The sequence below is a fragment of the Filicampus tigris genome, chromosome 20 (genome assembly GCF_054856515.1).
Source record: "Filicampus tigris isolate MCC_2025a chromosome 20, RoL_Ftig_1.0, whole genome shotgun sequence".
Lineage (NCBI taxonomy): Eukaryota > Metazoa > Chordata > Actinopteri > Syngnathiformes > Syngnathidae > Filicampus > Filicampus tigris.
In genome coordinates, this window is record NC_141236.1 from 4,304,198 (window position 1) to 4,330,511 (window position 26,314).

The 26,314-nt window shown below is 40.6% G+C and overlaps 1 protein-coding gene across 11 annotated transcripts in view; it reads left to right on the plus strand.

Annotated features, from left to right (window-relative positions):
- nrxn3b (neurexin 3b) overlaps window positions 1-26,314 on the plus strand; it is a 221,780-nt gene that overhangs the window by 88,152 nt on the left and 107,314 nt on the right. For 6 of the 11 annotated variants that reach the window (XR_015084051.1, XM_086019782.1, XM_086019781.1 and 3 more), the window contains 9 exons: window positions 4,586-4,789; window positions 6,239-6,265; window positions 7,983-8,102; window positions 8,240-8,352; window positions 8,465-8,733; window positions 8,886-9,076; window positions 9,937-10,110; window positions 11,130-11,156; window positions 12,758-12,877. Coding sequence is in view for 9 of the 11 variants with exons in the window: in XM_086019782.1 (XP_085875908.1) it covers window positions 4,586-4,789; window positions 6,239-6,265; window positions 7,983-8,102; window positions 8,240-8,352; window positions 8,465-8,733; window positions 8,886-9,076; window positions 9,937-10,110; window positions 11,130-11,156; window positions 12,758-12,877 (1,245 nt within the window). In the remaining 2 variants the exon portion in view is untranslated. The remainder of the gene's footprint in view (window positions 1-4,585; window positions 4,790-6,238; window positions 6,266-7,982; window positions 8,103-8,239; window positions 8,353-8,464; window positions 8,734-8,885; window positions 9,077-9,936; window positions 10,111-11,129; window positions 11,157-12,757; window positions 12,878-26,314) is intronic. The other 5 variants (XM_086019776.1, XM_086019780.1, XR_015084052.1 and 2 more) reach the window with 3 other exon arrangements.

Below are 26,314 nucleotides of genomic sequence, written 5' to 3' on the forward strand. Positions count from 1 at the left end.
TAAAAAAGTAAAACCGACACACACGATTCCCTAAAGAAATGCGCAGTTTGACAATGAAACACCCAGTAGAGTTTCTTTGAGTGTCCAACTGATGTAATCATTTTGTCAGCAGTCCGACCAACAGCCATGTAGAACCCTCGAGATGTTTTGAGGTCATTGTGTGCTTTTTGGTGCATACAGAAATAGGCTCCCACACTGTCAGGCATACTTGAACAGCAAACTCATTCAGGAAAGTGGAGAAAATGTTATAGCACTGCAATTTGGAATTTGCCACTGTGCTATATATAAATGTGTGTATGTACTGTATGGATGTATGTATAGTGTGTGTGTGTGTGTGTGTGTGTGTGTGTGTGTGTGTATGTATATATATATATATTGTATATATATTGTATATATATATATATATTGTATATATATATATTATATCAAATTAAAAAAAAATGGCCAATACCGTTATTGGCACCTGCTTTTTTTTTTTAATCTGATGGCCGATAAAAAAAAAATCTAATTTCAAGTAACTATTCATTATAATTTTCAGTTAACTTTATAAGAGATTCTGACCTTGGGAACATTCTGCATCTTTTGTTTTTGTTTGAAATCAATACAAAGATAAGTGAAATTTTAACATTTCTGTAATTTTGAAAATTTTTGCAGAACTTTATTTACTGTTGAAAACTATAGGGAGCTATTACGTTTTAAGACATGCTGATGACTCTGGGAGTTCCCTGAACTGTGTTAGAATTTTACAACAAAGATGTATATTGTCAAAAAAATTCTTATGCAAATCTGAAAAATTGTTTAAAAAACATATGCTTAAAGATGTTTCAACAAAGTGTTTCAATTTTGAGTTTGACATCAATTTTTCACTTTTAATTTAAAATGAATATCTGCTCCAAATATCGGTTATCGGCCTCCTTGACTACAACTAATTGGTATCGGTCTTGAAAAAAAACATATCTATCTCTAATATGTATATGTATATATACACACACACTAGTCTAGGTATTTCCTCAATTCAGGTAAAAAAAACCTACATTTGTGCCTACACCGCTGCACGATTGTGTGCGGGCGAACATTTGACAGGGATGTAATGAAAATAAACATTGAATCGACATATTTGCCACTCTGTCAGGATATAATGACAAAAGCCCTGGAACTGCCAAAGCATGTGGGAATAACTGAATGTTTGTGAAGAGTTGTATCAGCTGGACCGCTAATTGTGTGACATGTGAGGTAACACACACCATCTTAATTGACATTTAAAATGACATTTCTATTGCTGCTCTCTTGAGAAAGACTGCGTGCATTTATTTCATAGTATTAATATCTTGATGCCAACACTTTGGTTGCATGGAAGGCAGAAACCTTCTGCATCCCGCATAGGCTTCTTATTTGCATTAAAGAGGGTATAAACGACGCAAATAACAGCATAATAAGCACATTACAGACTGATGTTTTATTCAGAATGTACTCCAATGTGTCTGCAGCGCAACGACCCTTTGGGCAGTTTATTAACTATTGTGTGTAAGAATTATGTGCCGTGTCATTACTGTTACTGTATTATGTACTATTATATTTCTATTATCGTGAATAACATTCACATGACATATGTCTTCATGTGGGCTCCATGCACAGGCCACTACACAGCTTTACCTGCACACGCACCCCCGTATGTGCCTGAAAGGGACACAGTTGATTTTAAATAGCAAAGACAATCTCCTCAATCTCAAATGCAAGTTTTGGTTCAAACTTAGTTGCAAAGGTGTTTTTGAGGCAAATTCTGTTGGACAAAGTGTATAAATAAGCACAGGCACTGAGGTTCAAGCTAAGTTTTAAATTGCATCACGGGGAATTTAGAGTATTGCCCATAATGGTTAGCATACAATGTATGGGGCCTCTCCCTTAAGTGTTGTATTGTGCTGAGCAAAATAATATTCTGAATGGATGTGTGCGCAAATTGTCTCATGAATATTTAAGAAAAAGTGAAACGTCATATTAAATTCTAACGACACTGTTTTCTAGAAGCAAGTTCATTATTTCATTTACTCTGCAAATGTACAACACTTGCTGCTATTTTTCCATCATTTAAAAATGTTTATGAGTCGGAGGTAACCCCAGTACAACCCCCATTCCAATGAAATTGGGATATTGTGTTAGGCCCACTCGTCTAAACATGACATTCAGAAGAATTCACAGTTTTTTGTCCATCCCAGGGGGCAGCCATTTTGTCACTTGCAGTCGACCGAAAATGACATCACAGTCGCTCAGGGCTCAGGTAATGACAAATCATGAGTCAGCTTCAGAAAACAGGTGAGCTGTGATTGGTCCTTACCTGAACCCTGAGCAACTATGATGTCATTTTCAGTCACCGGAACTGACTAAATGGCCGCCCCCTGAGATGGCTAAAAACGACAAACTTTGTGTCCATAAGAGTCCAGATGGTTCTTTTCCTCATTGGCCCGGGGGACACGACGTCAACAATTACCAAAAGCGCTTTGAAATGTGGACTCGTCAGACCACAGAACACTTTTCCACTTTACATCAGTCCATCTTAGATGAGCTCGGGCCCGGCGAAGCCGGCGGCATTTCTGGGTGTTGTGGATAAATGGCTTTTGCTTTGCATAGTAGAGTTTTAAGTTGCACTTACTGAGGTAGCGCCAAACTCTATTTACTGACATTGATTTTCTAAAGTGTTCCTGAGCCCATTTGGTGATATCCTTTAAACACTGATGTCTGTTTTTGATGCAGTGCCGCCTGAGGGGTCGAAGGTCACTGGCATTTAATGTTAGTTTTTGGCCTTGCCGCTTACATGCAGTGATTTCTCCAGGTTCTCTGAACCTTTTGATGATGTTATGGACCATAGGTGATGAAATCCCTAAATTCCTTGCAATTGTACGTTAACGAACATTGTCCTCAAACTGACTATTTTCTCACACAGTTGGGATGGTCTTCACCATATGTTTGCTTGTGAATGATTGAGAAATACAGCGAAGCTCCTTTTGTACCCAATCAAGGCACCCACCAGCTCAAGGCAAAACTTGTAAAAAAAATACACACAACACAAAACAAAAACAGTGGTACCGTATGGTGTTATAAAACACGGACATGCTCAAAAACAAGTATGATTACTTGTATTTGTAGTGTGCTCCCCATTCAATAGTCTTACCAGGTTTTTCCATGTTATGACAATAACACGGAATAGGCCATTGCTTTCTTTTTCTGGTAAAACAATTAGTATGAAAAAAAAAAAAAGAAAACTCATTAAATTTGCCTGTACAAAAATGCTGGTATCCCAAACTTAATATTTTATTGGCCAGAATTTTCAGGCAATAACTGCAATGGAATGATTTCTGTAACTCTCAATGAGACTTTTGTCTCCTGTCTACAGGTATTTACTACGCAGATATTTTGTATGCATGTTGCTCCAGCTGTCTGTGGTTTGAATGATCCCTACTCCATGTTTAGTCCTCCCTTTTGACCAGAGCAGTCCATCCAAGTGCCTTAGAACTTTCATCGTGTGTTTCAGCATCTTAGAGATCGTGCTCACGATGTAGGAGTCAGTTCTAATTACTTCTATTTGCCGTTGACAAAATCCCGCCGAAATATTGCGCAATTAGAGCAAAGACACAAACAGCCCGCTGCGGAGGGGTATTGCTCAGGAGGAAGGGGAGGAAGTGGCATGATGATTTAATTTTCTGCACACTGAACAGCACGTGAGCGCATCACAGCCTCAAGCTGCCAGACATTGGCCTGCCATGTGCCGGATGATGAATACTGCTGCCACCGTGCATGTGGGACATGTATCTGTGTCTCCTAATGATAAAAGATAGGGCGAATGCATGAATGGATGCTCCAACTTTACAATTTGATCATTTTGTTTTTCCCCTTTATCGAGTGTCTTTGTGCTTTCATAGCTAACCTGCTTTATTTAATCAGAGGTGTGCACCATCAACAAAGCTGTCACACAAACAAATAAAGCAAACATGATGATAACATGCATTCTTGCCTATCCCCACAAATCATGTTCTCCTTCCGCCATGTCGGGGATGTGCACCACTTGCGTGACAATTTTAAAGGAATGAGAGGAGCCGATTTTATTGGTGGTGAATCAAGTTACTGTGTTCACGCCCACAACGGCGCACAATGCACATTTTCAATTGTGCCAAAATGCGTCTAGCAAGCCCAGATATAAATAAAATAAATAAAATAGTGTCTTTAACTCAGACATTTTCATACCCTCTTTTACCCTAACGTTTGGAAAAATTTGAAAAAACACATATAAATAAATTGCTGGGATTGAATGGCTGGACTGTGAAAAGACAAGTAAATTCGTCAATGGCAGTGAATGAGTTATAACAATTGAAGACCTCATCATTTTCGGATAGGTGTACAAAAATCTGAATAAAAAGCAAGGGGTACATCTTTGATGTGTTTTTTTTTTTTTCACAAATTTCTGAGATGTTCAAAGATTTATATATCATACTATGCTGTTCTCATTTGATAACATGTGTCCGTGAAAGTGTACAATTTGTTTCAGATTCGAATTTTGCATTTCTCAAAGCCTTTTTGTGTTTTGGTTTTCCAGAAGCATCCATCCTGTCCTACGACGGCAGCATGTATATGAAGGTGGTGATCCCAAACGTGGTGCACACAGAGGCGGAGGATGTCTCACTTCGCTTCATGTCCCAAAGGGCGTTCGGTCTGCTCATGGCAGCCACATCCCGCGAGTCAGCAGACACGCTGCGACTGGAGTTGGACAGCGGAAGGGTCAAACTGACGGTCAACTTAGGTATCGTATACAGCCCCATCCCCCACCCCTGGAGGCTGACCTCCGCTGGCTTCAGAGGAAAGCCTTTTTTGTTCATGCACTTTCTTCCGTCTTGCCTTTTTTTTTTTTTTTTTTTTTTGGTGCAGACGTAAAATCAGACCTAACACGCACTAAACCAGTTTTTGTAGTTGCATGTTTTTTTCTGACTTGCCTGGGCTGTCTTTTTTTCTGGCCTTGTCTTTGGAGATTGTTCTCTTCACCAATCTAACACTTAACTCTTTCGTCTGCTGCTGATCATGGTCCCAAAATCAGTCATTTTCTTCTTATTTCATCTCGATTTTGATTTGAAATCTTAGAGAATGCTCTCATATTTCTTTGCAACATTTTAGATGATCTATCGCAGGAAACATTTAGTGCTGCCGCATTGGTCTGCATTCTTGATGTGTGGGTCTATTACTTTTTTTTTTTTTCTTTTTTTTGAATCCTCATCCTAGCAGATTCATCCATGAGTGACTCACTTGGTTTAGTTAGCATCTCCCATGCCTTGCTCAAAGATGGCACTCACCCCTTCAAAGGCCCCGAGCCTGCGGCCCGCCTGACAAACAGCTCGATGCCACAGCACCCAGCGCACCTACAGACGAGGCAAATAATGACAAATAATATCGATGAGCTACAGATCGTAGAGATTGTAGACGATGATCATGTGACACGTAGCTGCTAATAACCTCCACTAGCCACTTTTTGAATATTCCTAAAGGGCCATGTGGTCTTCATCCAAGCACTCAAATTAGAATCAAAATGCAAACGTCCCTTTACAGCGGCCATTTTGTTTGACCCCTACACAGTGCACTCTGAATTGGCGTCAACAGGCCTTCTGTAAGGTGTCGGTGCTGCGTGGCTCGAGGGCGTTTGCTCCCACTTTTCTGTTGCGGTTGACGGCACATGACCTGCCTGGTCACATGAATTTCAACCTGCATTCTCCATCTTGAGGTGCAATACTCTTGATATGTCATAACATTACATCAGTCAATCCGTGCTGTATGCTATTTTTTCTTCATATTACATAGTCGATCATCACGACAATGTTTTGCCTCTGTTGCTGGGTTGTGAAATTGATGTGGTCTTTTAATTCCAAACGGATTTTTTCTGATTACATTTTGACCATGACATATTGCTGCTGGATATTTTGATGTTGCCTAAATTAAATTGTATACGGCACAAAAAACTCAGCAACATTCCCAGTATTATTATTACAAGTGCAGAACAGAATTGGAGACTATTATTGTATTCCATTATATATATATTTGCATACTACAAAAGTAGTACAGTATTGCTTCGACAAATTTAAATGGCCGCTGGCATCATGTGACCGTCCCCAGAAGGTGGCTTTTCTCTTGCACTTGGATGTCTGCAGCTGTAACTTTGAAGGATGTAAATTCATCTGTCACTTATTCTCCCCTCCCCATCTAGACTGTGTCAGGATAAACTGTAACACCAGTAAGTCAACATTCTTCTTCTGGAGCCTTCCTTCGATAAATGTTTGATTAGAAGAGGCTGTGTGCCAGTTGCAAAAGGGCTAAGATGTGTGCATGCGGGGGTACTGATAAGAGGATTTCACAGATAAGAGGGGGAGAAGTAATAGCCAGAGATCAAAGTTATGCAAATCTGACTTAATGTTCTCCATATATTTTAAATGGCCCATTTCAGGAATTAATTCAGGAGACTACTTTTTAATAGTTCCCCGTATGCTTGGTATAATAACTCTATATTTATTTTTACAATCATATTGTACTAATTACACTTCCTCTTTCTCAACACACTGTATTTAATATACAGTTGCTGTGAATAGCATGCTGTTACTCAAGACAAGAACTCTCCTTATGTGTTCAATCTTTTTTGAGAAGGACTTGAGGAGGAGGAGTCGAGACTTTTTTGTGTATATCCATATATTTAAACATGTAGGCAACATCGTTGCTCCCTTTTACATTCAAAATAGGATTACCCGTAATTATCTAAGAAATGACGGGAAGCTGACGAGACTGAAATTGCCTAAATGCAAATTGCACCGGTTTTACAGACGGTCGCTCTAATTCTGCAAAATGTTTTGAAATTATTTCTCTTGCTGCCATTTCTATTGAAAAGAAAAAAAAAAGAAGGCATTTGAACACGGGTGTTTCGGCTTTATACTCACTGTATGCTCAGGGTATGCTTTTCTGCATCCAGCACACGCATGCGGTATCTTGAATCGGTGCCGTCTACAATTAAATCGTAAGACTAGGAAGGCAGTTTGGAATAAAATGTCAGAAAGCGTGGTCTCACCTGCTCACGGGTTCACCAACAAGCTAATGACCCCAAAATACCCGAAAACAGGTACGACCAAAACAGTGAACTATTCTGACGAGCCTTGAGCTAAATCCGTTGAACATCTGTGGAACAAGCGGTGCAGATAACTCACCCTTCAGACTTAAGAAAGCAGTTTACTCACAAGGAGTGGGCAGAAATCCCAACAAAAGGTTGTCAAAAATGTTTTGGGTGTGGGCAGGTTAACCATGGAACAGCAATTGAAAAGTAACGTCTGATTGTCATTAATTAATCAATACTTTTGTCAATTTCAGTTTATTTCAGTGACTGTTGAGGATAAAAACTTTATTTAACGGAAGGGTTCCAGCAGTCTTGCCTATGCGTGTATGTCTCAGGTTTAGTCCAATCCGACTATAATTCTAGTGTGGAGATTTAAATTAACGGAATGAATAGCTGCGTGTGAGCTATTTAATTCCAAGCATCGACGAACACTTGTACAAGCGCTCCCTCTAACGTTCAGTGATTCAAACGTCCCTTTGGCTCCCTGACTGGTTTCCTTATTAAATATTCATGTTATGATAATCTTTCGTTTGTAATTTGAGTGAAACAAGGGTGAACATTTGGGAATGGAGAGATGCAATTAAACTAGATCAGTGACAGTCAGCTAACTGGATATAAGATAGGGATAAAGATTTTAATTTTCTCTAAGCAGTTTTTGTGTGAGTAACAGCAAACGGGCCTACGCTTGATATTAAGATTACTTTATTTTTTTTCCCTCCCCTGAAAAGTAAAACATTTTCCAAACTCCCTCTGCAAAGAAAAAAAAAAACAATATTTTATTCATGTTAAGAGAATTTATTTTTATTTGTTGCACCCCTGTCTAACCAACTGACTAACTAACGGTCCTCTTCAGGCAAGGGTCCTGAGGCCCTTTATGCTGGACAAAAGCTCAACGACAACGAGTGGCACTCGGTGCGAGTTGTCCGCCGCGGTAAAAACATCAAACTCATTGTGGATGACGACATGGCTGAAGGTATTTCCTGTTTGCAATATACATGACGTTCATGATTGTTTATTCCAATTCTTTGAGTAGTGTTTCTGCTCTTATGACACGCGGTCCTTAGTAGATGGTACTTTTGGACTTTTGCTCTTAATTTTCTGAAATTTTAGGCCAGATGGCAGGTGATCACACCCGTCTAGAGTTCAACAATGTGGAGACAGGCATCCTTACCGAGAGGCGCTTTGTGTCCTCCGCGCCTTCTTCATTTATAGGACACCTCCAGGTATAACAATGCCGCTCCGTTTTTTGTTGTTGTTTTTTTTTGTGTGTGCGTGTAGCGCAGATTCAATTATGACGAGTGCTATAGTATAATTCACGCTTCGCAACCCCTTTAGAGCCTCAAGTTCAACGGCATGCAGTACATCGACATGTGCAAGAATGGGGACATCGACTTCTGCGAGCTCAACGCCCGTTTCGGCATGCGCTTCATCGTTGCCGACCCGGTGACTTTCAAGACCAAGGGCAGCTACCTGGGCTTGGCCACTCTGCAGGCTTACACCACAATGCACCTCTTCTTTCAATTCAAAACCACCTCCCCCGATGGCTTCATCCTCTTTAACAGCGGCGACGGGAGTGACTTTATTGCTGTCGAACTGGTCAAAGGGTAAGCGTAACAGTGTCCATGGAGGATTATTACATTGACCTAGTTGATTATTTGGGCTCCTGAAGGTTCTCAATGCAGAATGCTTGTGTTTTACCATTGGCGTTTATTTGAGTTGGGAAGGGATCATTAATCCCACACCGCTTGTATCACAGGTTCATCCACTACGTGTTTGACCTTGGGAATGGCCCAAGTCTCTTAAAAGGGAACAGTGACAACCCGCTGAATGATAACCAGTGGCACAATGTGGTGATCACACGGGACGCTTCCAACACGCACACACTCAAAGTGGACTCCAAGTCTGTAACCCAGAATGTCAACGGAGCAAAGAACCTTGATTTAAAAGGTAATCGTGACCTGCTTTGACAAAAAGTTGTAAAATCAGAGAATATTATTTAAAGGGGGGAAATAAACACAAACACATTTTTTTCAAGAATATGTTCCCAGCAGGCCCACTAGTTGAAACACGGCCTTCAGATTAATATTGCGTTTGTGGAGTATGAGTTGAGCAGCAAAATCCACCCGTTTTTAGCCATCTCAGGGGGTGGCCATTTTGTCACTTCTGTCGACTGAAAATGACATCACAACTACTCGGGGCTCAGGTAACGACCAATCACAGCTCAGCTTCAGAAAACAGGGGAGCAGTTGTGATTTCGTTTTCAGTCGACAAAAGGGACAAAATGGCCGCAGTCCACCTGCCACTTTAAGAACATATTTATTTACATTTGAGCTATTCTTCTTTGTGGTTATTTCTAATTTACTGTTAAATAATGATTGGACCTGCCTGAACCCATCTCATGTTTATCAGTGCTGATGTTACTGTTTATTTAATAAAAGTGACAAAACACAAACGTGTCTCTTTATAGTCTGCAACATATAGCCTCTTACCAACACACACACACTTTTAACTCTTTTTTGTTTTTTTAAATTTAATTTTATTTATTTTTTAATTACCACAGCGACAAAGACATTTATAATTCACTTCACCTGGGGGACTATTTAAGTCAAGGAATAAAACAAAGCTCATATAAATGCAGTATAATGTCATTTTATGTTATTATTATTGAGCATAATTGTCACGTGATTGTGAAAAACGATACGAAACAATCTCTCTCCATCTCTGCAAAGCCCCAGTGACTTGTTAAGTGAGTTTGTGCTGACAATTAATGATGCTCATTTACCTTCTTCCTCTTTGTCTCGCTTTAGGTGATCTGTTCGTCGGAGGTCTAGGACCCAACATGTATCAGAACCTCCCTAAGCTGGTGGTTTCTCGTGAAGGCTTCCAGGGCTGTTTGGCCTCAGTTGACCTCAACGGCCGCCTGCCGGACCTCATCAGCGATGCCCTTTTCCGCAGTGGGCAAATTGAACGGGGCTGTGAAGGTACAATTTGACTGTAGCTTGTTACAAAAATGATCTGCCTAGTTTGAAGTGTTTTCCGTAAGCTGTCTTTTAATGCTGCTTATTTTACCTCCTCTACTTCGATTCATTGTTGGAAATTTCTACTTGTATATTTTTCCCATTTTTGCTTGTTTTGCTAAAAGTGCTTATTTACTAAATAAGGAATGTTACCACAAATGAAAGCGGATATTAGCACAGTAACTCAGTCATCCATTGACAATATGTAGGACTTATTCGTTGTTATTTTTATGTTGTAGCCAGTAATGTTATACTTCCAGGTGATTAATCCTTTGAAACATCCAAATGCATATTTTTTCATTCCAGTTTAGTACCTCTACAGGCTGACATACTAACAACGTACAGCCTTTAATTAATAAAAAAATAAAATAGATAAAACACAGGGCTGAATATTGATTGCATTTTATTGCATTTGTCCTTTAACGGGGAAGTCAACGCAAACATTTTTGTTTTCAAGAATAAGTTCTATGCAAGCCCACTAGTTGAAACACGGCATTCTGATAAATATTGCGTTTGTGGAATAAGTGTTAATCCACTTGTTTTTAACCATCTCCATCTCTGGGGGCGGCCATTTTGTCTTCTGTCGACTGAAAATGACATCACAATTGCTCACAACGACCAATCACGGCTCAGACTCAGAAAACAGGTCAGCCGTGATTGGTCGTTGTGAGCAGTTGTGATGTCATTTTCAGTCGACAGAAGACAAAATGGCCGCCCCCAGAGATGGCTAAAAACGAGCGCATTTTGCTGCTTAACTTATATTCCACAAACGCAAAATTAATCAGAATGCCGTGTTCCAACTCGTGGGCCTGCTGGGAACATATTCTTAAAAAAATATGTTTGGGTTGACTTCCACTTTAATGCTTTCTTTAAGCTGTGAGTACACTTGGCAATGCTGGTCCTCTACTAACATCTTACCCTCGCTCTGTTCTTTCTTTTTTTTTTTTTTAAACAACACCAATATTTTTCCTGCTCTTACAAAGTTGGTTTCACCAAAGCCGACCTTCAAGGTATAGGCTAAACTCCGCTTCTTGGAGGCCTGCTTGCCTGAAAGTCTGCAGTGTGCAATGCATCATGGGTGTCACCATGGCAATCTTGCCCCGCAGTGTTTGCAGACGTTACTTGCTCTCTGGAAACAAAAAAACAAAAACAAAAAAAAATGGGCTGTGAGAGAACAAGTAATGACACACTGTGTCAATAAATTAAAAGCAGTTCATAGTACATGTCACCGTAAGATTAATCTAGATTTACCTTACCGTGTGTCTCATAACAATGTCACTGATGAAATGAAATTATAGGCTGACACAGATGCAGTGAATCTCCTGACTTTGACATTTGTGCGCAATGCTGATGGATCAGGCCTCCTCGTCAGTGTCGTCAAAGACTCTTGACAGCGAGATATGTATTTCAGAGAGCAAGCAGCCTACTGCTTCATGGTCAAAAAACCTATAAAAACACTCCAATACATTCCAATGTATTGCACTTTCAGATGGCAAACTTGATGTTTTCTACTTTCTTCAATAATGTTTACTTGCATTTGTCTTCCATTACTTGGATTATTTTGTTTAATTCGCTGTCTTTACTGTTTTTCTTACTTTTTACTGGGTTCTCATCCAGTGTCTGTTTTTATTCTGATTAGAGGGCTTTGTTATATTCTTATTGAAGCTGTAGACTCATGGCTCTCGGCATTCCCAGTCTGTATACTGTATGTATCCAAAAGTCAGAGCTACCGTTTGTTTGGTTGGTTGTTGGAGGATACTAAACACACACACAGTTTCACTTTGAATACCTTTTCTGGCTAAGGTGCATACTAAGGTATGCACTGTGTTCATTTTATGTTTCTCTTTCTTGTGCCTCATTAAATCAACGTCTTTTGTGTAATTGTTCATTGTGTATTCTCAAAGTAAAAGTCTTTGAGAAAAGCTAATTGAGAAGAAAGCCTGTTCTCGCCAGAATTTAGTAGAAAATGCAGAACATTTTGAAATAGCAGAAAAGTGATATTATGGTATATTAGTATGATTATTATTGACATCAAAATGTTAAGTTTTCTATTAACATGGCTCAAGCACAGTATAGCATATACAGCATGTTTTTAACAATTTCCCACTAAATCCTTGTGAGAATATGTTGGCTTGAAACATATTGTGTCATTCTATAAATATATATATTTTATATAGTGAATGTTTTCTTGCTGTTTTGTCTTGCTTGATCACCAAGAGAATGCAGCGTTTGAAGTTTTACTTGGATAAAACTTTTTTGAAACACTTCTTGTTGGAATGAAGACAATTGCATGCACGTCCACTTGCACAGAAACAATCAAATATCTGAGATGTTGACAGTGTCACCATAAGCTGGGCGCCAGGAACATATTCACAATTAAAAAGGTCTTCTCAAACTTTTACCAAATATGCTCGTGGCTTCTCTACCTTAGCTTATGTGACGAGCAGCACGCCCCTTGCACTAGGATTGTTTGGTTATTTGTTGTGTTGTACTGTGGCCCAGTTATCTTATGATGACACTTACTTCTCTTCTGCATGTATCCCTCGTTGTTACATTTCAATAGTAGCGATTAAAGTTGCCTGATGACACTTCCTTGTCACTCCGCTTGCAGGCCCGAGCACCACCTGCCAGGAGGACTCCTGTGCCAACATGGGTGTGTGCATCCAACAGTGGGAGAACTTTACTTGCGACTGCTCGATGACATCTTATTCAGGGACTCATTGCAATGACCGTGAGTACTGCCCTGCTTTACTTTCACAACCACGATTGTGCCTTAAAGATCTGCTCTGTGGATTGTACATGGCAAAGACATTTTAGAGGCATCTGATTTTGGAGTGTTTGGAAATCAAGATTGTCCAATGTCTCACTCACACTGTGTACCTAAAGGTATATTTCGAGTAGAATGTATTATGGCAGTTTGCAAATCCACCTTTAAATGTGTCTTTAACACTCTCATAAATATTGAGTTGGAAATCATGCAAAAGGATATTCTGATGATTTTAGAGGGAGAATTTTGGACTGGTGAATATATTGTCCTGCGAAAGTTATTAAGAGCTTTAGTTTTATAGTATTGCAAAATTAAATATTTAGATCTGCTGGCAATCTTAGCAGTGGCCTTGATGGAAATGAAGTCGCTTAATTTAATCGTTGCATGGCAGCACGTTGGGTGGTTAGCACTTCATTACAGATGAGAGGTTGCGGTTTGATTCTCAGTTCCGGCATTTCTGCGTGGATGTAGCTTCCTCCTGCTTAAAAAAAAACAACTAGAAAATATGCCTAGTAGCCCAATGAAGGACTCTAAATTGTACCTGGGTATAAATGTTTTTTTTGGGGGGGGGGCTTTAATTTTGATCACAAAACCCACAAAAGTAAAGGATTAAAACATTCCAAAAGTCTGCTTGGCTTTGGGATGTATTTTTCCACAGACGTAAACGTGGAAATGTAAAATTAAAGTGGTCCATTTAGAATGTCCTAATCTGAAGCAGTTGTTACCACTAGGGGGCAGTATAACCATACGCACAACCGCACACTGTTCCCTCTGTGCTGAGAGAAAATGAGATACAAATCCTAGAGCATGAAATCAGATTTCCTGCTACTTTCTTCCACCGCTTCGTCTCTTGTTCAGGCCTCTTGCTCTCCCCGTCCCAAGTGTATCGCGGCGCCTCAGTCACTCTCTGGGATAGCAAAATTGCATGATGACAACGAAAACGTCACATCAAATTTACACCACCTTTTTTATTCGTAGTTAAATTCAGTGTCTGCATTGAAATTTAGATGGTAAGAGGCATATTTTGCCTCGCGTGTTTGCTTTCTGTCTTTTTTATTCAGTGAGCACATTGCTTTGAGAGGGTTTCTAATTAGCAGTGTAAGGGTGTAGCTTCACTCTGTTTCTCTCAGCCCCCTCCTCCCTAATAGCTGGCAGCAAAAGGCAGTAATTGTCTGCTTCCCTGACTTCATCCATCCTATGACCATTTTTGCCAGTAAACTCTCCCTTCATAGCGGGCGAGAGCGCTCTAGGTGGCTGAAAAAGTGTATATGTAACTTTTTATAGGGTAAATCTCAGCAGCCAGGAACAATCCTTGCTCCGTTTTTTTTTATACCTCGTGTGCCCTCACAGCCCATTCTTGTGATTGTGAACGTGTTACTCATGGGAACAAGACACAGAGTTTAGGGCTTACAGGCAACGCTTTCGAACTAGTAGAACCGTCTTTGAGGAGCACATTGCTTTTAGAACAATGTGTAGATTTCCCTCTTTTATAAATTACTTTGTTTTAATTAGTGTATTAATCCTGTTTAGTTCACCAAATTATTCATGCTCACCCCACTCTCTGTCATCGCATATCCATCACTGATTTTTTGCAAGAAACTGTCAGGTTCCATGACTCCTTAAGCCCATGGGAGCAATAGGGAAAAGAAGAGTAGCGGGCACGTCTCTCCCCTTCCACATCCAGAGCAATTACTCAACTTGGGTAACAGAATTATCAGATGCAAAGGTCACAGCATTGTTCCCCAGCCAGGGATGTGGTAAACAAAACTGATGCTGACATGAGTTTATTGGTACATTGACTCTGTTAGCACTAATGTTATTATCATGAGCCTGTGTTGTTAAACGTACAGAAAATATTCAAAACACCTCTCAGTGTGAAGCAGTGCTAGTGCTGATTTTTGTCACAACAAATGTACCCAATAGCACTAACTGTTAGATGGTCCAGAGAAAGGCTCCTATGCTGGATGTGGTGACCACAGCCAATTTACAACAAGATGCCAACAAACTTTCATTTTGTGTTTCTTCAAATAGAGATGCATACGGTAACGTATGGACATTATATTGGGGACAATGACATAGCTCCAGACTGGCCTTCAGCCAAGTTGAACCAAACTGGACGCTGGTCCAGCACCGGAAATAGCTCAGTGTCAGAGGGGCTTAAAAATGGAGAAGTTGTATCTTTCCATAATTTTGATCCAACTCTTGGACTGGATCTAATTGAGTTGCGCAAGTGTTACCTATGAAGTGGTCAGGAAGTGTAGATATCCATTAATTCTGGAGTATCAATTCTCTCTGACGAAAGCCCCTTGTTGTTGAGAAGCTTGACATAAAACCAATTATAGTTGGTTGTTGAAAGAACACAGAAAAATAATCTGTACTCTTGTTTCTTGATCATTTTGTCACCTGTCTATATAAAGATATTACTGTGTCCAGATCTTGAGGTTACAGCGAGCTGTGCCCCAGCTGTCTGCTCATGCTTAATAATGCTGGCCCTCCACTGCGTCATATAATGATGAAGAGGAAATATTACTTGTGTGCATGTCTCACTGACCTAATCAGGGCTACTACAAAAGTACATATACATATCTGTACACTAAGTCAACATTTACGACATGATTGTCTTTCATGATGATGCTCCACTCACAAATCTCCAGTGAGGGGCATGGTTCTAAGTCCCCTTTTGTTTTTCCTTTTTTTTTCTCTTCCACTTGCCTCCTCAATCAGGAAACATGAAATTTCCTTCCGCTTTTATGCACATGACACCCAAATTTATGTAGCTCTTAAAAAAAGAGTAATGATCCGCTTTCCGTCCTTTGCTCAAATGTCTTGATGATGTACCAATCCGGGGAATAGTCTGCTGTGACCCTGAGTAGGGTGATGATTAGGTATCCCAATGCGTATGTCCTAATGTTGTACTTGGGATTTATGTCCCTCCCACAATGCAATTCATGGAAAGAATACAAGTTGAATATTGTAGCGTGTTGAGCCTTTAACCCAGACATTACAGTCCCTGCATGTTTCCCATTGGTGGACGTGTGATCCATTAAAAACAGGCTTGTGGAAACGTACATTGCAATCCATCTCTGACGTTCAGCCTCTTTCAGCAAGCAAGCGAAATGTTGTATTGCGACGGCAAAAGAGAGCGCGGAGGAATGATTGAGCTGTGGACATTACAGACCGTTAGGATGAGGGGCGTCCATCTGTTTTGGTACCAGGCGCATAACCTTGAGAATGCTGGAGCGTTCCCTGAAGCCGCCGTGCCTCTCGCTGACTGAGACGCCGGCCGCAGACACATCCATCAACTCTTGTTCCGGGACACATTTCAGGAACGCCAGTTTCTCGTAGAAATCATCCAATCAATACTTTGAACGCCTCGCCAGAACTTGGGTTTAGGCAGCTACCTTTCATGTGTTAAGAGCAGCTGATGGACATATCACAAAGATCCCCTTTGTCTTGTTTATACAGTTGCAAGAAAATATCCTATAAACCCGTTGGAATTGGACAATTGATTAAAAAAAAAAAAAAATTTAATCTTCATCTATGACACAGTTCTTAAATGAATACCACACGTTTTAATGTTGTTATTAAAAAAGTTGAAATGATACCCGTACCTGTCATGTTTTCATGTGCGGATGAATTTTTCATTGGTGCTTGTTTGCCTACATGGCAATCATAACAATGGGTAGAATCAAGGGGCAGCTTCTCATCAGCCCCTCCTCTCTTGTTGCCGTCGCAGCTTGATATACTTTTGCAGTGTGGCGGATGCATTCCGAAGGCCACCCAAATAGAAGTAATTTGTCATTGGCAGACAGAATTCCCACTTTGCACTCAATTGCATGAGCAAGTACAAACAATAACCTTGCCTCCTATCTACACCACCACTACACTTTTTTTGGGGGGGTGGCTTGAAGTCATTCTATTGCAAGCCTCTGCTTCCCCTCTTGTCTTTGAGAGACAACATATGTCATTATTTGAACAAAAATCATAAACATAAAATGATGGTTGAGGTCAATTGTTGTTGGGTTGGGTAGATTATTTTTACACTTGTCTGCCCATTGGAAATGTCCTTTCGGGGGTTCCTGTGCATACATTTAAGGGTTGATTATTTAGTCATAATGTCGATTATTACAACATCTGAACACATTTGTGGACTGCGTTTGACCTTTGGGGTTCCAGTGCATAAGGGTTGAACTATTAAAGGGAGAAATGGAGTAGTGTTTCAATCTTGTGAAGAAAGCCAGTACAATGTGTATTATTATTATTATTATTATTATTATTATTATTATTATTATAATATTCATTGGAAAAAAAAAAGGGAAAATAGTCGATAGGCATCAAAGCAAATGTATTTGTTTTTCTATCTTCCCTACTGTGAAGTATAAGGCATTACACCTTCCGTTCCGTAGAATGTATTCAGACATGTTTTCACTATTTTCAAAACCCGCCTATATTTTTTCAGCAATTGGCAAAAGCAATTCCAGCTTTTGAATACTAACTATCCATTATATCATCCTCACTTTACAACCCTATTTTGTTCCTGGCAGTGTTAATGAACCATGCAGCAGGTCTTGGATATTTAATGCCCACAGAGTTCCCTCAAGACAACCTAGGTGAGGTGATGTACGAGGGTAGTGCTCGGTCCTCGATTGTACCTTTGCAGTCAAGCACTTCATAAGCATGCGCGTTCTTTTCATGGCCCAAAACTTTTTTTTTTTTTTTTTTGGGGGGATCAAATCTACTCTGACAACACGTTGCATAATTTTCTGTTACTTCTATTGGAGTGTGTTTCCTGCGTCGGGCTGAAGAAAAAAAAAACACACACACACACAGAAGCGGAGACCGACACTTGTGCGGATTCTGACGTCTGACAAAACACTTTATTATTACAGTGTTAAAGTGACACTGACCAAATGCGTAATCATCATCTCCTGCTCAGTATCATGTTCTCGCGTGAACCTCTTTGGCTGTTTTTCACAGGCCATCTTGTGCGTTTCTCATACTTCGCTTCTTTCTAGTTACTCCCATTGCTTGTGCCTGCGGTTATTGTCAGCAAGCATGCTGCTTCATTATGCAACAACCTACCAATCGTATTCGTCAAATTGTACCAACTAGCTCCTAAAGCCAGTGAAGTCAAAGCCTTAGCATGTTCTCCATTATGCTTCAAGGAGCATAAAGATATTCCATTATTGCTCTTGAGTGTTTTCATTAAAAATGAGTAGTTAAATACATGTAGTAGGTTTTTAGCATTGTTCCCAAGTTTCTGCCTCCGTCCGAATAAAAACACAATCACGGTGTCAAGTGAAGCCCCAATACAAGCCAAAACCACAGGGGCATTATATTCAATGTAACTTCTTCAGAAAGTCATAATACAAACAATGGCTGCTTAAGAAAAAGGTGACTCATATGGACTGATATTGAAGAAGAATGCTGCTCAACATTTGCATATAAAGTTCACAAACGTATAACAACAAAACAATAGATTCATGTAATGATAATTGTGGGTTTTGCTTTTATTCACAGAGGGGTACCACATATGCAACTACTGAAACACAAACATAATTTTTTCAAGAATAGGCCCACTAGTTGAAACAAGGCATTCTGATAAATATTGTGTTTGTGGAATAAGAGTTAATCCACCCGTTTTTAGCCATCCTTGGGGTCGGCCATTTTGTCACATCTGTCGACTGAAGATGACATCTAACTTGCTCAGGGCTCAGATAATGACCAATGACGGCTGACCTGTTTTCTGAAGCGGAGCCATGATTGGTCATTAAATGAGCGCTGAGTATATGTGATGTCATTTTCGGTCAACAGAAGTGACAAAATGGCCGCCTCCAGAGATGGCTAAAAACGGGTGGATTATTTCTTATTTCACAAATGCAATATTTATCAGAATGCATTGTTTCAACTAGTGGGCTTGCATAGCACATATTCTTGAAAAAATATATGTTTGGGTGACTTCTGCTTTAATTTATCTGCAGATATAAATGTTCTCTGTCTCGATGCATCCGTCATGAATTTACACATAATGCTTTACTGTGCACAATTAAGTGTTAATCAGTATACTTTGTACATCTTAACACTAATCCTACTTTAACCCATTGGAGTTCATTCACATTTTTTTTGCAGTCATCAATTTAATTAACCTTTAACAGCCGTGTCATTACTCACTTTATAATACATGTGATTAATTTTAGTAGAACTTCAAAAAAGAGTGAGTCATCCTGAGTCAGGGACAAAACATGGCATCTCTCGAAAGGTCATTTTTTTGTGTTCATTATACAAAGATCTGAATGAAAAGATCATTCTTGATTCGATTCACATACACGTTTGCAGCATAGTTTTATCCTTAGTTTGTTTTTTGTTAGTGTGACCCTAAACAATTGTTGTCATTGTACCTATAGTGATATGTTTGGGTTTTTGGTTTGTTCTGTTTTTTTTGGTGTTTGGGGGTTTTGTTTTGGTTTGTTTTGGTTTTTTTTGTTTTGGTTTTTGTTGGGTTTTGTTAGGTGTGCGTTTGTTTTACCCAGCTGAAATCCGTGACCCAAATGAGGATAAGCTAGTGCGAGAAAACGGATGGATGGAGGTTTTAAATGTAGGTCAAAACTTCTGATGTTTCGGACAGTAGAGAAGGCCTTGCTGGCCCTGACCGCTCGGCACTACATTTCAGATAGGCGATTTGTCTTTGGTCCCTTAACAGACCCCATAAGTTGTAAATATCGTTTCATATCAGTTTGACATTATTTTACAAGAGCCCTTTCATGCCACCTATACTTTTTAGCCCTCTGTCCACACATTTACACACACACGCGGCCACACGCACACCTGCAAAGTAGGACACTGATGCCATTTAGAATAATATCCCATGTGACCAAGTCTGACATGAATTTGCTGGGTGACAGGGGACCCAATTACTGCGGAGGGCTGCTCTTCCACAGTCCCTCACTTTCAAATCGCCCCCCCCCCCCCCCCCCCCCCCACGCGTCAAAAAGAGAAGAGTGGAATGTGTAATATTGAACATGCGTGTGTGTTTTTAAGTATGCGACCGTAGCGGTGTCATCGTCTTCTCCCGTATGCGGGGATGTGATAAACACCGGGGTCAAATGCATCACCGTAACTGTGAAAGTAATTCCAACAGACTGCTGTCAGTCTGGACATGCCCGATACATGTTGGACCTGACGTCTACACACACATGCACGCGAGAGTGTGGACCTGAGATGATGACGATTGGGTTTTCTTGATGGTAATCACTTTGGAGTTTGTATTAAATCCCTTGTTTTGCACTTATAAAACAAAATGACCATGTAAGGCAAGTTAGAGTTGCTCAAAGTGAAATTTTCATGGGTATTGCTCATTACACACTTTACCCTGACTGGCCATAACATTGAAGACACCGGCACATGTGTTGCAGCGTCCAGGTGCATATGCTCCAAAGGAAACGTGCCATGCCTGTTTTATCGCAGGCTATTTTCAAAGCTTGTTTACTTCAGCGTGCACTTGCTCGTGCCCCACTTCTTGAAACGTCTCCACAGCAACGTGAGCGCCGCGCTCGGCCAGTGCCCGTTTGTTTTGCCTCGCTCGCTCCCGACTCTCGTGAATCAAACCTTCTTCTCACTGAAATGTCCGCCGCTATAAACGTGTCTTCCGTCGGTGGTGTAATGCTTTTGAAAGGCTTTGCGTGCATTTTCGAGGCAGGCTTAGGGGGGGAGCACACTGGGATGTCATGTGTGCCATGGTGGCATGAGAGAAAATGGCTAAGCGTGCAAGGACATTCTTTTCCCTGCAACTTCACCTGAGCCATTATGAGCAGGGGTCACGTGTCACTTTTTTTAATCTATTTTTTTTTTTTTAAATTGTGGTAGCTGCTAAGTTTACTTACACTCTAAAAACAGTTGGGTTAAAAATAACACAATTTGGGGTCAAAAATGGACCGATCCACTACTTGGGTCAATTTGACACGACTTTTTGGGTTGTTTTCTGCAAACACAACCCAAAATGGGTTACAAAACAATCCCAAAAAAGTAGGCGTTTTTTTTACAAAACAATGCAAGAAGGTGGGTCAAAATGACCCAATTAGTGGATCGGTCCATTTTTTGATCCAAAATGGTGTTGTTTTTAACCCAACTGTTTTTAGAGTGTACTCTTATCCTGCCCAGTGATGAGTTGACAGCGACGATGGTTATTTCCATTTCCATTATTCACCATACAGCGTGTGCTGAGTCTGTGTGTGTGTCAGTGGCGTTGGCCCCAGGCCCTTTTTGCCAGCCCATTACTCACTCAAGGTTTTGCATGTGTGCACACAAGCGCTTGTGTGTTGAAGCATAGCTGATTTCTTTCTCAGTCATAGTGACCCTCCTCTTTGCCCGCACACTGTCAAAAGCATCTGCTCCGCACCCCTCCCACTTCCTTTTTCTCCTGCTGCCTTGTAACTGCATCCCAAGTGAGAACTCATCATGCATAAAGAAGGATGTCAATTTAGTACATAGTTGATATGTGCACTCTAAAAACAGTTGGGTTGAAAATAACACAATTTGGGATCAAAAATGGTCCGACACGCTAATTGGGTCAGTTTGACCCACCTTGCACCTATTTCTTTGGGTTGTTTTCTGCAAAAACCAGAAAGTAGGGTCAAATTACCCCAAGGAGTGGATCGGTCCATTTTGTTCCCCAAAATTGCGTTATTTTTAACCCAACTGTTTTTAGAGTACGGTTATAGCTGTCCTTCAGTAGAGATTGTTGCTTCCCTCATAGTGAGAGGAACCTGAACAATGATGAAGTGAGCAGTAAGCAAAGAAAAAGTAGGCAGTCCAAGGATGAACGGGGGAGTGAGAAGGCATAATCAGAGTGTCAAAATTAGTTCTCCTCGAGAAATGCTGCAGTCCGTCTTAATAATTTGTTGCAGTGAGACGTCAAAAGAAAAAGAACAGAGCACAGAAAAGGGCACATGAGACAGTTTGGATCAGGATTTATGAAATTGAAGATGAATAGATTATCGCAATCAGGCAGACGATGTTCAACTCTGTTTTGCTGGTAACAATTCAGAAGCTTACAAAATACATGCGCATCTAATATTGTAGACAAAGAGTGACAGACAGAGAGAGAGAGAGAGTGGTGTCACCGAAGATATATTTCATATCCAAACTACATACAAGTATTCCCCTTTGAAGTGTTCTCCCCGGAGTCCAACACACTTTCCCAGCCTTCTCTGCTGCCTTCATGCACTCCTGGAAGGATTTTTCCTCAGTGCTCTGTTGTCATGGGCATCTTGATGTTGTCTTCAAAATGGGTAACTTGATGACCCTCTTCAGCTTGGGAAAGAGGGGGAAAAAAAATACAGTCATTTAAGACGGGTGAGTAGGGATTGCGCTACCAATCCTCTTGGCGAGGAACTGTCAGATTTTCAGAATATTGTGAGCAGGCGCGATGTTACGGTGAGGCAGCCACGAGGTGTCCTGCCAAAATGCTCACCTCTTCTCGCACACTGAACGAAGCAAACGCCACAGGGATTGTTTGTAGATCACCTGGCTCACATTGAAGGGGAAACTTTGTGACAAGAGTCCTGGAACTTTTCTGACATGTTTTGTATGAAAAACAAAAATCCATTAGTACGGTCTGACCTTATTTTTGTATTCATTTGAAATGAGATGCCTGTCGTGTTTTTGTTGTTTAAACCATACTATCATAGTGAGAGAACCAGTCTTTTCATTTTTAGCCCTGCAAGTTCGTCAACATTTCTAACGCAAAATGATTTGCGTTTTAACATTAATTGGTAACAGGGGAAATTGCCACATCAGTGCACACGATACTTTAAAAGGTTTATTGTATTTGGATTATTTTGTCATCCGATCCCACGTTAATTTGCAAATGTTGCACATTTTAAAAAATCCCTCTGCAGTCCATCTGAGTTATTTTAACACATATTTTACTATTCACTTACCCTTACAGGTCTTGCATGTATTTATGAACAATTAACATGATAATTGCATCTTGCACTATAAAAACAACTCGTGCATACATGCATCAGAAACAGAGCACCGACCGGTGTGTGAAATGAGACCACATGTGCCGTGTCGATCATACAGTATGTATGCCACAGAGTTCACTTGTTACATAAAACATCTTTCCATAAGACCAGCTGAAGGCGAAAGTCCAATTTTTAAGATGAGCACTTAATTTGATGACGAGATAATTGTTGAATGACCTCAAGGTGAAATCCATCTATTATCATATGATTACCCCCTGCATCACATAGTGCTAACCTCGTGGTGCTATTTCCCCGCGTACTGAAATGAAGATGCAAAATGGAAGTGGCTTCGGTCGGCTTCCTTAGAGCGAGACCACTCCTAAAACCACCTCCCGAACCCTCCGTACCAAAGCTAGCCAGGTCCCCACACTCTTTGCATAATTCAAAATTCAACTAACGATTTTGTTACTATCCACTCCAATCGCGTTTTTCTAAATTGATAGTTTATGCAACTACACAGTATCCGGTCTTGGTCACTTAGTATGCATGGCAGGTGCACTTTTGCAGGTACACCTTGACTTTTACTGTTTGTGTCAATAATTCGCCTGGAGGTCGATGTCACGCCTTCTTATCAGTCTGGTAATCGGAACATGATGCATGTTGTTAGCGATGCTGTTTGCCCGGGTAGCATTGATTTGTTTGTGGTGGGATGCAAGTAGGATGAGGAGGATGCCGGCAATTATAACCTCCGACTGTGTTTATTCGATAATATGACAAAAGACAAATGAGTCGAGCTGAACTGTTTGGATAATGACATCACAACAGGCTTTGTGGCAGCCATTGTATCTGAATTATACGCATCAAGCAATGAATAGCAATGCTCTTTGTTTCATTAACTCAGATATACTGTATTCCAGCAGTGTCACTGAATTTCTGTTGTTTTAATCTACCAAGACGGAACAAGTTCAAACATGTGCGTTGAATTTGTTTGAAAAATTGATGACCAGCAAGGCCATACTATTCACTCGAGCCATTTTTAGGGACAGCTTTATGTCCTGGATCTATATCGCATCTTAATGTGGTTTCTATGCATGTACTTTATATGTAATACACAGTGTAAGAATTTGTCGGAATTAACTCCTCTTGTTTGGCTCTAATTCGATGTGCTGGTTTCATACAAAAAGGAACAAAGGGGCGTGTCTGAAAATTCCACGAAACATTTTCGTTAATCATTTCGATTATCTCTCTCAACCTTTCTCTTTGTGTTTGTCAAGTTGAACGAGCGTTGAAACAATTGTATATTAGCAATCCATCTACCTGGCAGGTGAGTCCATATAGTTAATTTTGTGTCACCCTGCCACTGAACTATTTCTTCCTAAATTCTTGTGAGACCAATTTAGAGTTTGTCGTATTATTAACATTTCCAAGAACGAGTTTATTGTTCGTTTCAGGTGAATATCATCAACATAGCCAGCTAGAGTATTATAACTTTACAGAATTTCAGTAGACCGAACATAATCATGTAGATTATAATGAAAATGAACACATGCAAGGTATATATTTCACTGTGGTTACATTTTCATCATGGACACATTTATTCAAATTAAAAGCCTGATCGGAATAAAAATGCTTCATGTACACACCTCATTTGGAATATTCAGACCGGATCAAGCCTGTTCCAATCAAGATTTTATTCCGAACGAGAAGGCCGGTTTGTGTCGAGTGATAATCCGATCGGCGTGCATGAAAACACTTATTCCGAAATTTCGGAACAAACCGCCTTTACCGGGTGTCTGTGACGTCAGTATACACGTTTATGTTATTCCCGGAAGCAAGTGGAAGCAGAGTGAGAAAAAGACATGGCGGACGCAAGGCTGAACTTGGTCATTAGGAAGCGTTAACTCAACGTAACCGCGCAAATGGTGAAAATACGCAAAATAACGCTAATGTTTAACGTAGAAATGGACTGAGCGATGTTTTTGTTGATGTTGCTACAGCTTCTTCTTCTTCTACTACTGTCATAATTTCAATCCAAACTCTGAACGGATTCAATAAATTCTGTCCATGTAAACGTAGCCGTTGTCAACATGGTGCTGATTGCACTTGAACAGTATGCTGTGGAACAAGCCCTGGTTCATTTGTCAATCAAACAATCAGGGCAAATCTAAAATTCTAACTTCTGATATCGTTGGACTTGTGAAGTCGGTTTTACATCAGATGTTTTATTTAAGTGGCAGCTATTAAAGACGACTACGCTTCCATTAATGCCACGCGGACGCAAAACATGTCATTTTGGCCGGCACCCCAATCAGACTGCTCAGCCCAACCACGCCCAGGAGGCATCATTGACATCCTCCACCTGCTTCCATGTCACTCAAATTTCCACTAAACCACATTACCAATCTGGAAAAGAACAATTAAAATATCCATATTGTGGCCTTCTTGATGATAACAGCTCAGATAATTCATGTGGGAGCAGACAAAATAAGTCCACACAAAATGTATGTTCGGTGAGCTTGTTGGATGAATTTATGTAAATTGTGGGACCCTCTGACATGGATGATTGCGTGGGCAGCTGTGCTTTTTTTTTTTTCTTTTTTTTTTTCTTCGTAATTACTTTTTGCGCCATGGTACATTGTCAGCATCGATAAAGCGGAGCTCTGTGAAAGAAGAATTCAAAGTTGTTGACGGTTACATACCACGGATATTCACTTGCCTTTGAGGATGAACTGTCATCTTTTCAGTGGTCAAAAGTCAAGGACGGTGAGAACTTGCTTCTGTAAGCATCTTTTGTCTCGATTGTTCGATTTTACTTCCTCTCCCTCTCCTCTGTGCTTTTTTTTTTTTTTTTTTTTTTTTTTAGTTATCTTGGCTTTTAAAGGCTGCGCGGGTGTACCTAACGATGTAACCGGTGAGCGTGTGCCTGCGAATATGACTTTGGGTGTCTTTTGGTGCATAGCGGTCTAGATGTATTCAAGGTTAACTGTTCGCCTTTAGGCCTTGGCACTGGAGTAGAAGCAAGAGCCGTGAAGTGCTCCCAAAAGACAGACTGTGAGCTCAGCTCCAGCTGTCCAACTGGGAAGACGCTTACCTACCCCACACTCGCGACAAGCGGGACATATGCAACGCTCCCCTCTCCTACTCAACCCAACGAAACTGGAGCATGGAGGCAGGGCCAATGCTTTAACTCGGCCCATGCGGCGAGAGCGCCGTTGTGCAGCAGTGTGGTGACAGGGATTTAACAGCACCGGAAAACACGCATACACACACAGGGAGACAAAGGTCATGCGCGGGCCTCTCTGTCAGCAAAGACGAGCTGGCAAGGTGAATGCCGCATGTCGGCGTTGGCTTTCAAGTGACAGATGGAGCCCAGGTGCCATTAGGCAGACAAACGACAGCTTCATTACGACGCGTCGCTGGCGAGTGATGAATTCTG